General features: G+C 46.6%; 3 protein-coding genes across 4 annotated transcripts in view; 1 reads left to right on the top strand and 2 right to left on the bottom strand.

Moving 5' to 3' along the window:
* Nucleotides 1-15,425, bottom strand: part of LOC125722597 (uncharacterized) — a 426,618-nt gene that overhangs the window by 81,968 nt on the left and 329,225 nt on the right. The window lies entirely within an intron of this gene.
* LOC125722566 (cytohesin-2-like) overlaps nucleotides 1-15,425 on the top strand; it is a 227,538-nt gene that overhangs the window by 96,942 nt on the left and 115,171 nt on the right. The gene's annotated exons all lie outside the window — the stretch shown is intronic.
* On the bottom strand, nucleotides 5,901-8,830 carry LOC125722640 (uncharacterized). The gene is made up of 3 exons (XM_048998817.1): nucleotides 7,833-8,830; nucleotides 6,383-7,658; nucleotides 5,901-5,913 (listed from the first exon to the last, which is right to left on the bottom strand). The coding sequence occupies exons 1-3, from the start codon at nucleotides 7,891-7,893 to the stop codon at nucleotides 5,901-5,903; spliced, it is 1,350 nt and encodes a 449-aa protein (XP_048854774.1). The 5' UTR covers nucleotides 7,894-8,830.

Genomic DNA, 15,425 nt, shown 5'->3' with positions numbered 1-15,425 from the left:
TTCAGGTTTCAGCATTGTGACCTGGAATTTCTGAGCCTCTCAGTCAACGGGCGACACATACCCAGCAAACCGTTCCAGCCCGATTTTAGAGCGAGGCAGTCGGTCAGAGAGTTTTACAACCTTTTCCTGGCTACAAACAGGCATTTAAAGGATTCGCCCTTATGCATCAACCGCGAGGATTTTGAAAACGGATACTCGCTATTTGCTCTCAATCTCTCCCGAGACGACGAGCTGGACGGCGGTGCCCTGTCACCCGCCATCAGCGGCACGTGCCGTCTGGATTTAAGGTTCAGAGCCCCACTACCTCGAACCATGAGTCTCATCGTCTACGCCTGCTTCGACAGCGTGATTGAAATAAACGCCAAGAGACAGGTTCTGGTGGACTTTTAATCATCATCATCATCATGAACACTCACCAGCTGGAATGCGTTTTACGGCCCCTGCTGGGGGATGCTTTTGGAGGCGTGTGGCCTAGCGATTTATTACCCACCCGCATAGAGACCAGGCCCGCTTTTCTGGTCGCAAACACGCATGACCAGAATAGAGAGGGTGAACACTGGATCGGGATAATTTTGGAGCCCCAAGAGGGCAAAGCCTCCTTCTTTGATTCTTACGGTTATCCCCCCGATTCCCCTTACTACCCAAAGAGTTTTATGAGCTTCTTGGGGAGGCACGCTACCGAAATAAGGTATAATACGCGTCAAGTTCAACATGACTTTTCTTCCACGTGCGGGGCCCACGTCGCCTTTTTCCTCTACCGGCGCTTCATGGGACTTTCATTTCAAGAGACTATGATGTTGTACTCTGACGACTTGAGGAAAAACGACGCTCTAGTATCCGAGTTTATCAAGAAATATCACAAGTGTATTAGCCGTGTTAATGCCGATAAACTTTCAAAGCCGCAAAATGTATGTTCGTTAAAACTATTTAAAGATTGTTATGCTTGTTAGATTCATGTTGGGGAAAAAATAAAAACGTGACACCCTTTATTCAATAAATTTTACATTTTATTAACCGACGCGTTTTAATTCTTTTTCACACACGTATATAAAACACTTAATCGTTGTAATCTATCCACGGAGCATAAGGAGTACCCTTTAAAGGCCATAAACGATATTCTGGGGAGGAATCGCGCGGTGTGTGAGGGGTTCCCTCAAGCGGTGGTGGTGAGTCGTCAACAATACGTTTTCTACGTCTCCCGAGGTTCTGTTTCACAGGAGGGGAGGAGGGAGGCGGGGGATCCCTTCCGCCGTAATCTTTAAGATGACTTAGGGCTTTCCTGGCTTGGATGTTACCCACGCTCGTGAGGGGGATGTTTAATTCTGATATCACGTTTAAAAAGGGTTCCCAGCCTTTAGGATATCCGCCGGCGTGGGATTTAGGCTGCGATAAAGTTTTCATCAAATCTAAAATATGGGAACCTTTAATGGGTCTATCTCTGATGATGAGTTCACCCGACTGGGTCCAACGTACAGCCCCGTCGGAATCGAGCAGTTTATGCAAGATGTACCCCACGTTCTTTCTAGCCCTAGGCGCCACTTGCTGGATAACTTCCTGTACAGATTTGTCCCCAGTCGCGCCGCCGCCGTCAGGCTGTCTCCCCTCCTCCTCCTCCTCGTCCGTTTTTTCTTTCCGCTCTGTAAGGACAATTTCTCGCCCCTGATTTTCCTCTTTTCGGGCTAGATTCAGATACCTCTGTAGCAATTGGTTGTATCTCTTCACTTTTTCATCCAGATGCATAGCCGGCTGATTTATTAAACCCTGCATCTGGTGTTCGAGTTCACCCAGGGCCGATTCCCCGATGGTATGCGGGGTCGCCCTCTGGGTCAGCGTACGCAGTTGCTGGGGGCTGAGCATAAACATTTTCTTGACTTGGCTCATGTTGCTGGAAAAGGCTAGTTAGCCGTCTTACCGGCAAACAGGCTTGTAACGAATGGCAGAGCCACTGATAAGAGCGGTAATAAGAATCCTCCTTTTTGAAGAATTGCCACGCGTTTCCTAGCGACGCTGTTTTTCTTACATGCGAAAAGTTTAATCAATCTTTTCTGTTTCTTGAGTTTGGTAAATTGAGCTACGGTTAAAGGTATGCGACCTCTTATGAGATTGAGACAGATTTCGGAGAGAGCCAAAATTATGTCGTTAGATGGGTCAGCCGTAAGAATCTTTTTACGTTTCACCCCCCTCGTCCTCTGTAAAACTTTAAGGGTCGGCAGGTGTTTCCTGAGATGTTCGGACATAGCTTAGTAGTGATAAATCAATGGCTCGCCGGTAGAAAGACGATGGGTAACGACCCCGGTAATAATCCGCTCCTGAGTCGGAACTCTTCTGGGCACGTGGCTCTCAAATCGACCAATAAATAGCCGTGCGCGGGCCCTGTGGCCTCATGGTAGGCATCTAGAAAAAACTTTTTCTGCCAAGGAAACATTTGCTGAGCTAAAACTTTGATTTGCATTCTGTCTCGCACATTCTTAAACAGACAATAATAAGTCGTATTTAGGGCTATAGTCCTGCTGTACTTGCCCTGGTGAAATACGTTCTGCACCAGGTAGATGACCGAGATTTGACGGTGATGTCTGAACCTCGTGAAAGCTTCTGCCACGAGTTTGTTTTCGGACGCGCTGTCCATCAAATCATCGATGATTATCAAGGAGCCTGAGGGGAAGCGCTCCTCGTCCTCCCAGCTTTTGGGAAGCCCTTGTATAAATTCAATTTCGCTGATCCGATCGCGTAGTTCATCATAAAGCGGCTGATGGGAAGCGAAACACCACACAATTTTTTTAACGGGGCCCCCTATGAAACAGTGACTCTGATTTAAAAGCATTTCTTTAGTGAAATAGGTTTTCCCCGAAGAACTTGCCCCTGCGATTATAGCCGTAAACGGGAGTTCTAAACGGTGATCAAAGTCGACCTCTCTCACGCCGCTACCCATCATTTTGCAAAAAAAAAAAACACACTGACGAAACGGTAAATACTGCCCTAATCTTTTAAATCTTTCCGACGACACACACACACACACACACACACACACACACACACACACACACACACACGTGCAAACCACTGCTGGAGGGGTGTCAGCTTTCACAGACACAGAGTGCATGGGTAAGTTTTTAATAAAAACTCTTGTGATAAATGTACAAAACATTTCAGTACACAAGTTTGAAAATAAAAAACATCTTACTAGGAACATTTTAAAAACATCTTTGATTTTAAAAACATCTTTGGAAAAAACTTTTCATTTTTAAAAACATCTTACTATGAACATTTTAAAAACATCATACTATGATCATTTTAAAAACATCTTTGATTTTTAGAAAACATCTTTGTAAAAAACTTTTCATTTTTAAAAACATCTTACTAGGAACATTTCTCAGTTTAAAACATTTGTACATCTTACTTTGATTTTAAAAAACATCTTTGAAAAAAACTTTTCATTTTAAAACAAATGAACATCTTTGATTTTTAGAAAAAACTTTAAAAGCCCTTTTGCGATGCTGCTAGTTTTACATTTCAGTAACCGAAAGGCAGAGTTTCCCCGCTAGCCAGCAATCTGCGTTTGTCGTAGACGACCCTGACCTTTTTATCTAGAGGCCTATTAAACAGGCGAAAGCTTTTCATGTCGCGTTCGATTTTGTTGTACTGCGTCATTATAGCGGGGTTATTCCTACAACCTCCGATGTAGTTTTCAATCAATCCGATCATACTGTCAAAGTTTACCTTTTGACAGGTTTCGTAATTTAGAGTTATACCCTTACATTTCATTTGTGTTTTCCCGTTGTTGAGTCGGTAACAGTAACTTTTTGGTCCCAGCGCACCCCACGAAGCAATGTATTCGTCGGGGGCTAATTCGGACGTCAGCTCGCCCAGGTAATTGCCTAAGGTCGGGTCATATTCACCAGGCCTGCTTATGTACACGATGCTGTCGGTGTCGTGATACAGCACCCTCCGCCCCAATCTTTCCAGTTCTTTGTAAAGCGTCAACCGACCCCACGCGGTAGTTTGACACGCTATGAATATGTTAGTCTTTCCCGGCGGCACTTTGTAGGGAGACTTGAAACGCCAGCGGATGAGGGCGACCTCGTCGTTGACAAACGCGAAGCTGGAAATCTCGTACAGGTCCGAGCAGAAAAAATTAAAAAATTCCCCCGGGTCAGACACTATACATGTCTGGAGCATGTTGCTCCTCTGCGCCAGTTTACCCCACAGAGAGTTAAGCAGAAGTTTGGACACTTGCCGCTTCCCTTCATTAGACACTATCTGATCGGGCTCCAATTCGATCCCCTCACGCTCGAGATAGTTTTTTATGTACTCCCTGCGACCCACGTCATCGGTCGCGTCGTCGGGGTAGCCCGAAGCCTGCTGCTTCACTTTGAGAAAGGTTTTAATGTAATCTCTAAACAGGTCGCCGCTGGTCTGGGGAAAATGCCACACTTCGTGCACCTTCACGACCGAATAGCCCCTCTCTAAAGCCAGATTTACCTCCGCTGAGACCCAGACACCTGTTAGCTCCCGCTCTGCGTCGGAATGCCCGCAGGTCCCCTCCTGTCTGTTCTCGATCGCGCATGTCCTGCAGAGGGTAAACACTAGTTTCCCATTTGGCAGTCTGCTGGGTAGGACGGGGAAAAACAGCTCGCGCGGGGTGTTGACCGTGGCTTTGATCAGGCCAAAGTATTCATTCAGAGGCTTAAAATTCGAATGAATGATTTCCGGGTGCCCCACGGGGAATTCACATTTAGCCAGAGTGTACGGGTACAGCGACGTGAAATCCACGTAGCGGACGCGCTCTTGCCCCGTGACGTCGTAACGCAGGCGAATCGCCGACGTCCGACCCCCAAACAGCGCTTCTCGCGGCCTTAGGGGCTCAGGGGGCTCAAAGTCTGACAGGAAACGCTGTACCTGTGGGTCGTGAGTTTTAGCGTGAGCCCATTCGTGTTCCCAGATGGATTCCACGTTCATATTAAACTCTTGCCGCAACGACTCGAGTTTTTCCCTTGTTTTAACGTACAGGGCACCGAAGCTCTCGCGGGTCAGGGGGCAGATATCGTGTTCGTTGTTGCAGGTAGGACAGCCGTGAAACTGACAGCCTAGAAACTCGAAAGCCCATTTCTCCCCCTCAATCTCGGCGTATCCGTCTAGGTGAAAGCGCCCCACACTCACTTCACCCCCGCGCAGCGCGTGTCGAATTTCGATGCCGCGCGCGCGCCCGATGAATTCCAGCCACTGGATGGACACGCTCGAATAACTTTTGTATTGCCTCCTGTAATCCCATACATCCGGGATCGCGATCGTATCTCTGGGCAGGAAATTTGTCCTGTAAACTAGCAACGCGGCCGAAGCGATGGTGGCCGCGGAGAAGGGATCGCAACCCGTGAGCGTTTTAAACTCGCGCAGGAAGCGCAAGCAGCCCTCTCTCAGAATCTCCACATCGTTCTTACAGTAAGCGATCATCTCTTTGTGAAAATTAAAGGTCTGGTGCTTTACACTGTCGTACCATTGATAAAACTTGTCGCGTTCTTTGCCGGACATTTGATCGGGCCCAAATTGATCGGGAGGGGGGTAGGGCCCCAAGTAATTAAAGTTTTCCACGTCTGTGAAATGATGCGGAAAATAGCCTTTTCGCATCTGAGTCGAGCATCCCATCGCATCGGGGATTTTTCTCAACGGCATGCTTAGAAAGGAGTGACTGTCGATGTACCTTTGCTCAAACACGCTGTCCAGGATGAGGATGATTTTATTCCCCTGCGATACCACACGCGGTTCCACGCCTTCCTTCACCATCGCGTTCAGTATGATGTAATTATCGAATGCCTTACCGTAGTGACTAATGAAACAGACGCCTCTATAACAGGGCGCCCTGAAATGTCTGAGAAACTGTAGCGCGCAGTTGGGCCCCTCGGCGGTCATTGTCTCGTTCTGATCGGAGATGGCGCACACGTAAACCGGGATATGGGTACCCGACCTCTGAGATGTTTCAAAGTCAAAAAACACATATTCGGGGGGCTTTTTACGCCCCTCACCCCTTTCGGCCCGTTCCCCTATGTTAGGCTTCTCGGGAGGATTTAGATAGCAGAGATGTGGGGTGGATATGTCTGACACGGCCGTGTGGAGTTTAGCGTCGCAGATATTACATTTTACTGCTTTACACGAGTGCGGTTTTGGGTTCTCGGGACTTTGGTAGTATCTGAGCCCGCAGGCTTTGCATTTTCTGAACTTGTCACAGGGGCTAGCGAGCTCCCCCCTAACTGGGCAGACTCTCGGCGTACGGTGGCGCTCAAAGCAGGTGTCATTTAAACATCTGAAATTACAGCGCTCACACAGTATCATTGGTGTGCTTTCACCTTCTTTGCAATTAGTCTGACAGACGTTGCAGAACTTTTCGCACCGATGACTGTGAGGCGAGTCGAACCCTTTGAAACAGCTCGTGCAAACATACCCCACCCCTAAGAACCCCTTTACGTTTTTAATGCCGTAAAAATGCTGATTGTGTAAAAAGAAATACACCAGCCGTCTACCGTCGGTAGGCGTGGGTGTCTGGTAAATTTGGAGATTGTTTGAATAAGGTTGTTGATAATACACCACTGCTTTGCAATCAATGATTTTCTCGAAATTGATAATGTCATTCAAAGCGACTGTGTGGTCGGGGCTGAATCCCGCTTTCTCCTGTAACTCCAGGCCGAGCTTTTCAGCCTCGGCGTCAGCCAAGTTTTCGTGCAGCAGATGCGCCAAGTTTATGGCGAAACACGCGTTGGTGTTGTTATTAATGATAAACATGTGTCTGGCTTTTTTAGAAATTATTTCTGAAGCTAACATGGTCTGTAGTTTACGTTTGTTCCCGCCGCCGCCGCGTGGGATATTTATTACGTCTACGATTACTTCTAGGTTGGAATCGTTTAAAATCTCTTGATTAGACTGTACCAGGCGATCCAGCAGCTGCTGCAAGTCTGTCAGCTCCCCCACCCCATACCGTACAATTTGCGACAGCTCGTCGTTTAAAAAGTCAGCGCGCAGGGTGACCTGTATATAGGCTCCCCATACGGCGTAAGGAATCGCCTCATTCACAATATTTTGAAACCCCTCGATTACATTTTCATAGTACTCGCGGAAATTGCCTTCGTTTCTAGGTCGCGGGATATTTAGAATCCGCCTAATCTGTACGTTATTGAATCTGCGGCGATGAAGGACCCCGTCAGGCTGGGGATCCACGTCACCGACGGCACCGCCACCTTCCTGTTGAACATTTTCAAATTGTCCCAGCCCAAATTCATTTTCAATCTCCTCAGCATCGAGAAGAAATTCCACGTCTGACAAGGCCTCCCACAATTCAGAATCCGCGGGGGACCATGCGACCTCGTCGGTGGGGGGTAGCCCCGCTTCTGCTTCAGAACCCCTTTCATTTAACATGCTTGTTAATGTCTCTAAGGATGGGAGAAAACAGGGGTCCTGGGCCAGTGTTTCAGCAGACGCCGCTGGTGGCGAGTCGTGTTGAGCAGAGTAATCCGCATCATTTTCATTATTAGCATTGTTGATAATGGCTATTTCATTTAATAAGGCTTCGGGTATAGCCGCTGGGGGTGTTGCTCCGTATGCGACCTCGTCGGTGGGGGGTAGCCCCGCTTCTGCTTCAGAACCCCTTTCATTTAACATGCTTGTTAATGTCTCTAAGGATGGGAGAAAACAGGGGTCCTGGGCCAGTGTTTCAGCAGACGCCGCTGGTGGCGAGTCGTGTTGAGCAGAGTAATCCGCATCATTTTCATTATTAGCATTGTTGATAATGGCTATTTCATTTAATAAGGCTTCGGGTATAGCCGCTGGGGGTGTTGCTCCGTCCATACCTGTTGATTCTCTCGCAGATTTTCTCTTGACCGGTCGGCGTAGTCTCTCTCTCTCGTACATAGAAAAAAAAAGAGAGAATACCTATTATTAGAATGTTATTTTTTAATTGAATAGCATTTTTATAACAGGAATAAAAGAAATAATATACTTACCGGGTAAGGTCTCGATGAAACTTGTGGTTCTTTGGCTGGTACAAACTTTGGTAAGGCGTTGTGCCTCTAGGAGGAGGAAAAGGCCCCCCGCTCGACGTAATACAATTTAATTGTCTCTGTCACCCCATATCTGCACGGTCATGTATGACAAACAAAACTATAAACAGAATTTACTGGCGGGGAAATTGTCAGACTTGATGTATGACCAGGTGGTACGGCCTTGATGATGCTACTCGTGCCTGTGTAAGAAAATTATCTGTAATTTGGGACGTATGTGAAAACAAAACTTTAAACAGAATTTACTGGAGGGCAAAAGTGTCAGACTCGATGTATGGCCCGCGTGGCCGGGTAGGGGGGGCGCCTCGATGGCCAGGTGGCACGGCCCTGCAGAATTTACTGGCGGACAAATTGACAGACTCGATGTATGTCTCGACTTATGACCTTTACAAATTGGCGCCATACGCCGATGTGATACAAACGCTCGCGTGAGGAAAAAACACACGGTCAAAACTAGCGCCGAGCGTTTTTATTGGACGATAGACCCTGCACCTCCTCCTCTCATTCTTTGCTCCAACTTTACCATTTTATCCCACAGTCTCTCACAGTTTCTCTCAGACTCGCGCAGCAGCACGCCTCTCAGCTCTCCCGCATCGCTCTCTCCGAGGATTATCCAAAGCCGTGCGGACCTTTCCGCGCTACCGCACCAGTATGTGAATAAGTCCTTTGCTGATTCTCCGAAGCCCGGGGACCTTACCACGCTACCGCACACCGTACGCTCGCGCTCCATCAGGTAACCCAGCCACGCTCACTCCCGCCCGCGCACCACAAAATAATAATAATAATAACTTATTCAAATAACACACGCTCATAAGCACTCTCATCAATATCATTTTTAAAATAATACACACTCATAAGCACTCTCCTCAATATCATTTAAAAATAATAAACATTTAAAATAAGCATTTAAAATAATAAATAAATAAATCCAAATACCATTGCAGCACTAACACAACCAACCCAGGCCCCCTAAGCCACAATCATTTAAAATAATAAATAAATAATTAAATACAAATACCATTGCAGCAGTTACACAACCAACCCCCCGGGGAAGAAGACAAAAAAAAATATTTAAATAAATAATTAAATCCATATGCTATTGCGTCAGTTACACAACCAAGCTCAACCCACTACAACATAAGCTCCGCCCACTGAACTTTTGAACGTGACCTTTGACCCGACCTGTCATTTTGACAAAAGCGGTATCCTTCCTCTCTCTCTCTTGCATATGTCCCTGGTTGTTCCAGGTGGACCATAACAGTATGAAGAGCAGTAGAAATGGTGTCGTCTGTTAATCTATTGGTACTGTATGCGTATTGATGAGGGTCCAGTGTTGGTGGGAGAGCAGCCTTTATATGTTTCAGAACCAGTCTTTCCAGGCACTTCATAATAATAGGTGTTAATGCCACTGGCCTGTAGTCATTGAGGTTTGTTATTATGGTCTGTTTTGATAATGGCACTATTGTAGAGGTTTTTAAACAGGCAGGAACAGAGCACAGTGACAGAGATGTATTAAAGATGTTTGTGAAAACCCCAGCCAGCTCCCAGGCACAGTCTCTTAGCACCCGCCCTGGGACGCCATCAGGACCAGCTGCTTTCCGTATGTTGACACTGCGAAGTGTCCGTTCTACATCAGTACTCTGCAGGATGAGCTCCTGCCTGTTGATGGCTGCTGCTGGGGCCGTAACAGTCTCTGTAGCCACCCTCTCATGGCGGCCGAAGAAGTGATCGAGCTCTTCGGCCAAAGGAACACTGTTGCCGGTAGATAAGTTGATACTGCTGTTTTGGTCTGTGATGTGCCGTATCCCTTGCCATCCACGTCTGGGATCGGAGCTGCCGAAGTGGCTCTCAATCCGCCTTCTATAGGTCGCCTTTGCGTCTCTGACGTCCCTCCTCAGCTCCGACCTGGCAATGCTGTATTGTTGTGCGTCACCCGACCTAAAGGCCATGTTACGCCTCTTTAGCAGAAGACAAACATCTTTGGTCATCCATGGCTTGTTGCTGGGAAAGATACAAATTTGTTTTGTGCTGGTGACAATGTCCATGCAGTATTTTATATAGTAAAGATCAGTGGAGGTGTAGGTGTCGATGTTAGCATCTTCGAATATGGACCAGTCAGTGTGGTCAAAACAATCCTGCAGCTGTTCAGATGCTCCCTCTGGCCACCCTCGTCTTACTCTAGGAGCTGGTTTCACCATGTTAATGAGTGGTCTATATGCTGGAGTTACATACAGGGAGATGTGGTCAGACTGGCCCAAATGAGGGAAAGCTGATACTGTAAAACCCTGCTTGATATTACTGTACACATGGTCTGCAGTGTCAGCTCCTCTTGTAGGACACTGAACATGCTGGTACAATTTTGGGAGCACAGTCTTCAGATTCGCTTTGGTTAAAATCACCTGCTATTATACACACCCCTGGCGGATGGGCACTCTGTTGCTTTCTAATAGGAGTTAGCAAGTAGCACAGAGCTATAGCAGTGTTAGCTTGAGGGGGGGTATTAACAGCAGCGATCATAACAACCGAGTATTCCCTTGGTAGGTAAAAGGGGCAACACTTTACAATCCAATACTCCAAGTCCAGGGAGCAATGAGTGTCAGTGATTTTAGCGTCTGTGCACCAGCTGTTATTTGTGTACACACACAGTCCACCTCCTCTGCTCTTACCGGAGTCGATCGCCCTGTTGGCGCGTGTATAGTGCGTCCGGGTAGCTGGATAGCCTCCTCCGGGATTGTCGAACCGAGCCACGTCTCCACAAACACCATAAAATGCCTAAGAACGGGAAGCGCTTTACGGAGTGCTGAGCCGCTGCATGTGCACGCGCCGCCATCTTCGGATATCCTAAGAAATGTGGTTCAGTCGTGTGTAGTCTGTGTGCAGATGAGGAAACAAAGGCACAGTAATAGGAGATAGTTGACTCATATACAGAAATGTGCTTTTGTAGGGGGATCCACACACAGTCACCAGACAGGACAGAGGGGCTCATCTGCTTCTCTCTGACCAAACACCTTTCCTTTTTGTCTTCCCCAAGCCGCTTGTCTTGTACCATGACCTGCAAAACATCCTCTGTAAGTGATGGAGAGTCCATTTTGGCCGGAGGACAGTACGAGAGGGACTGAATGTGGTGGCACTCAAATGGACGAAGGTTCGATCTCTCTGCAAACTCTGCATTACTTCTGTAGATATCCATCTCACACATTGTTTTTTGGTCAGGACCCCATGTCCTTTTAATGACATGTACTGGTGTGCTGGGTGTTATAAAAAACTTTGCCACTGCAAACACTCCATTTGTGTGATCGATACACTGAGTGCGGAGGTGGTTCTGTGCTGTAATGTCCATTTGGATGGGAGTGTGACGTCTTCGCAGATGCATCCGTAGGTTCCTTCTATTAAGGATTTGGCCGCAGTGAGGACACTTCCCTGTGTCCTTTTTCTGCTTTCTTTGGGTGGGGGTGGGGTGGTGGTGCCACTGAGGAGCCAGGGTCAGAGGAACATAAAGAAAGTGAGGAGTGGAGGTTGGCGACTGGGGGAGGGGGGGTGGGACATGCAGTTTCAGAAGCAGTAAAGGAAGGAGCAGCAGAGGCGGGAGGTGGCTGATGCGCTTCCATTGTGGTTGGCTTGGTTTCACTGATGCATTGGGATACAATATATTGTTATGTGGTACATTGGGCGGAGCTTAATTCTCCGCTTCTGACGTCATAAGAGGAAGTGGCGTATCCTTGATTTTGATTGGTCGAGAGTTTATGCCCATATATGGTATTAATACATGCTTATGCCACGTGTTGCCGATAGGGGGGTTTGGGAGATTAAGCTTTAATAGAATAAAAATACATTACATGTATTTTATTAATGTGCTTTTTTGATTACGTTTTTAAGGAATAATAAAACATAGAGCAGGATAATGGCAAGCTAGCGCATACACGTTCAGCGGGGGCGTCCGTCTGGCCCTGTGTTGTTAGTAAGCGCCGCGGCGTATTTTAAAAGAAGAAAGCACCAAAATGTTTTAAAGAAGGAAAACTTTAGGGTTATTTTAAAAGAAAAAGCAGGGTTATTTTAAGCAGACATGCCCGAAAGTAGCAGCAGAAGAGCAAATTTAAACAAGCGCAAGCGAAACCAATAAACATACAGCCGGCGTTTTAAAAGAAGCGATCGCTCATTACATTTAACCAACACAAAAGACTTTAGTTATATTTACCAGGTTGGAGAAAGCATGTAAGCGGCAAACTTTTAGAAGAAATAGGACGAAACGATACCGGAGCTCCGACACATGCGACTACTCTGTTTGAACAACGCGGGGCGGAATGGCCGATCGCTAGTCCGGCGTTTGGCGCATGCGCACCCACGCCGCCTCCCTTTCAAAATGGCGACGCCGGCGGAGCGCCTGTTTTAGCAAATAAAACCCCTATAACCGTAATGTTTTTAAGGAATGAAGCACTTTTCTGCCAATGTGAATAATAAAGTAAAGCGGTCTGTGCATTTTCGACAGCAATAATCAAAGTATAACGCGGTTAATTCTTGTTTAAGCGAGCGCATGCGCGTAGATCCACACAGCATTTCCTTTATTGAGCCAGCTCCTTGCGTCAAGCAACTGTCAAATGGCGAACAATTGTCGCTGGACCAAGAATTCATGCATCTACCTTTGCAATGCAACTACCTTTTTTTTCGGGTCGACAGGCAATACTTGGCAATGCCGTTAGGCAGGGGTTAGCTCATCAGAACAGCAGGATGTTGTGTAGGAACGGCTGAAATTTAGGCAGCAACAAATTCTTTCGTTATAGCGTTATTTTAAATTTGTATGGGTGTGATATGCCATTTATGCAATGAGGTGGAATTAAACAACAGGGTATCCGACTGGTTCCACAAACAGCCGTATCACTAATGTGTTAAACAAAGAATAAAAAACCATTAATTACACATGCTTACGTATAAAACATATAAAAGTTTAAGGACTAAAGCACTCGACAAACAGCCGCAACACTAAACAAGGTGTAAAAACCGATCATTACCACAAATTATAATATTTAAGTATAAAAATAAATAAGTTGAGGACTAAAGCACTCGACAAACTACCCCGTAATAAATTAATGAATAAAATTATTTCAATGTGGCTAAAGTAGACGTACGCGATTATTTAATAGGGGTGCAAAAGCGCATTTTAAAACTGGTAATAACTCGAACGGCGGTAAAGACGGGTCGCTAGCGCCACCCTGTGTCCACAGCATGTGGCCCCCACAGCGAGGAAGGGGGCGGTCCAGCCCCAACCCCTCCCCCCAAAAAAAAAAAAAAAAAAAAAAAGTTTCCCCTATATTAAGGGCGACGTTGTCGACCAAAAATACAGAAGAACTTGAAACGCTATCGATGATCAGCTCACTACGACAAAGATGGAAATGACAAACTGGAGGTATGTTAAATTTCTTTCGTCCATACTTTAAAATTGTTTGAATTGTCACTATTGTGAAAACATTTGCGATTACTTTTGACCAAGAATTTTCCACGGTGTCAAGCCCGAGTAAGCCCCGTGAAGTAGAGGATTGGAATAGCGGTAAGTTAATATCAATGATAAGCAAATCAATGGATTTACTGTTTTTAAAATTGTGGAAAGACTGAAAGTTTATGTTCACTGTCGCAGATAAGGACGCCGACCTGTTAAGCACGCCGACGGTTATTTTCAGAGATAATCGGGAAGGGAATGTCCACGGACAACATAAGCGGAAAAGAACGGATAGTTTTAACGGTACGTGGAACAATACCTGCATCGTGGATTTTTCTGTATGAAATGCTTAAAGACTGATTTTGTCCTTCTCCCCCCAAGACACTGCCGATGATGAATTGTTGATCGCTGAGGCTGAAAAAATTGAAGCGGGTCTAGCGACGGCCGAAACCTCAACCGACGGCGCACAGAGCGAACCTGAAGAACAGTTGGAATCTACGCCGCCGGGTACTCCTACTACAGGGGTCGTGACACCGGACCAAGGGGGCCCAGCAAGCGGTGATCCAGCGACCACATCCCGGGCCTTATCGGGACCCCTGCAGAGGACGCAAGATTGGGATATTGACCAATTAACACCTTGGCAGTGGCCGGTTGCGAGCGCCCTGGACGGCGCTGTATCCCGGGCCGAGAGGCTGAAGGGGCTCAAGGTAGCTTTTTTCCTTTTTCAGGATCAAATGTGTGATTTTTTGGCGGATTTGTCTGATCAGATATAAAGAATAAGCACAGACATGGCAGAAAACTGGCGGCATTGGAGTTTTGACGGGGGTAGAAGCATGCATATAAATGATGACGACGATGGTGAAACGCCGCTGAACCCCGATCTGCTTCGGCTGATTGATGAACTGAATGACGGACCACCGGCTGAAATTAACCCCTACATGCTTGCCTTAATAAATGTTTTAAATGAGAATGGTGCTCATGAAGCTGTTGAGGCTATGGACTATGTTAATATGGGTGACGCTATAGACAATGTAGACGGGTGGTTACCGAATGCTCATGTGTCTATGAATGTGGAAATGGCTGACGACCACGCGGATGACAGCGGACCGGACACCGATGTGCAAATGCTTGACGCTGATGACGGATCGGCCATGTACGCTGAACTGCATCAGATGATTGCTGAACTGAATGGTGAGCAACCGGGTGAATTTGACCCCATTTTACAAAACTTCTTAAATGATTTAAATGATGATGAAGATGGAGCGGCGGTGGACCCTGAAATTATGGACGTTGATAATGTGGAACAACAACATGGTGGGGGTGCCGCTGATGGGGTTGTTAATGTAATACGTAGACCACAGTTTAACAACACCGAAATAAGGCAACGCTTTCATTTTGAGGGGATTGAGCATGATGACATAGATGTCTACAGGGCTGTTATACAGACATTCCAAAATTTCGTGGACAGAGTGAACGCTTTAGCGGGGCCTGGGGATATCATACAGGTGGAACTGCAGGGTGATTCAGTGAATTATAACACAGCCATGCATGTTCGAGGCGAGATCGATCTAAATGATCTGCTATCGATGGTTGACGACCTTACACAGAGTAATACCGAGGTTTTTAGCGATGAAACGCTGGAGCTGGTTGTGCAGATTATTCATAATCGAAATGGTGGGGCAGGCAATCGACAGAAATTAACAAAGCTGTTAAAGTCGGACATTTTGCAAAAGAAGCTCAGGTGTCTTATTGTTTCTGAAAACTCTGGCAATAATCTGTGCTTTGCTTACTGTGTAGTCCGCCTCTTAAACCCTGACATGTCCCATGAGATTGCTGAGATAGAAGCTAAACGTTTGCAGGAATCAGTCGGTCTAACTGATGCCGACATGGTCTCATTCTCAAGCATAGCAGAGTTTGGAAGGAATCCCAGAGTCTCTGTGTGATGAACTTTT

This window comes from Brienomyrus brachyistius, unplaced genomic scaffold, assembly GCF_023856365.1.
Source record: "Brienomyrus brachyistius isolate T26 unplaced genomic scaffold, BBRACH_0.4 scaffold40, whole genome shotgun sequence".
In the NCBI taxonomy this organism is placed as follows: domain Eukaryota; kingdom Metazoa; phylum Chordata; class Actinopteri; order Osteoglossiformes; family Mormyridae; genus Brienomyrus; species Brienomyrus brachyistius.
Note: the sequence above shows the minus strand (reverse complement) of the source record. Positions and strands in the feature narration are given on the sequence as shown.

Excerpts from the sequence above, each read along its gene's own strand:
- LOC125722640 (XM_048998817.1), bottom strand. The coding sequence starts at position 7,893 with ATGTACGAGAGAGAGAGACTACGCCGACCGGTCAAGAGAAAATCTGCG. Across the intron at positions 7,659-7,832 it reads ATCTGCGAGAGAATCAACAG|AGACATTAACAAGCATGTTA; the intron begins GTATGGACGGAG and ends TCCCATCCTTAG.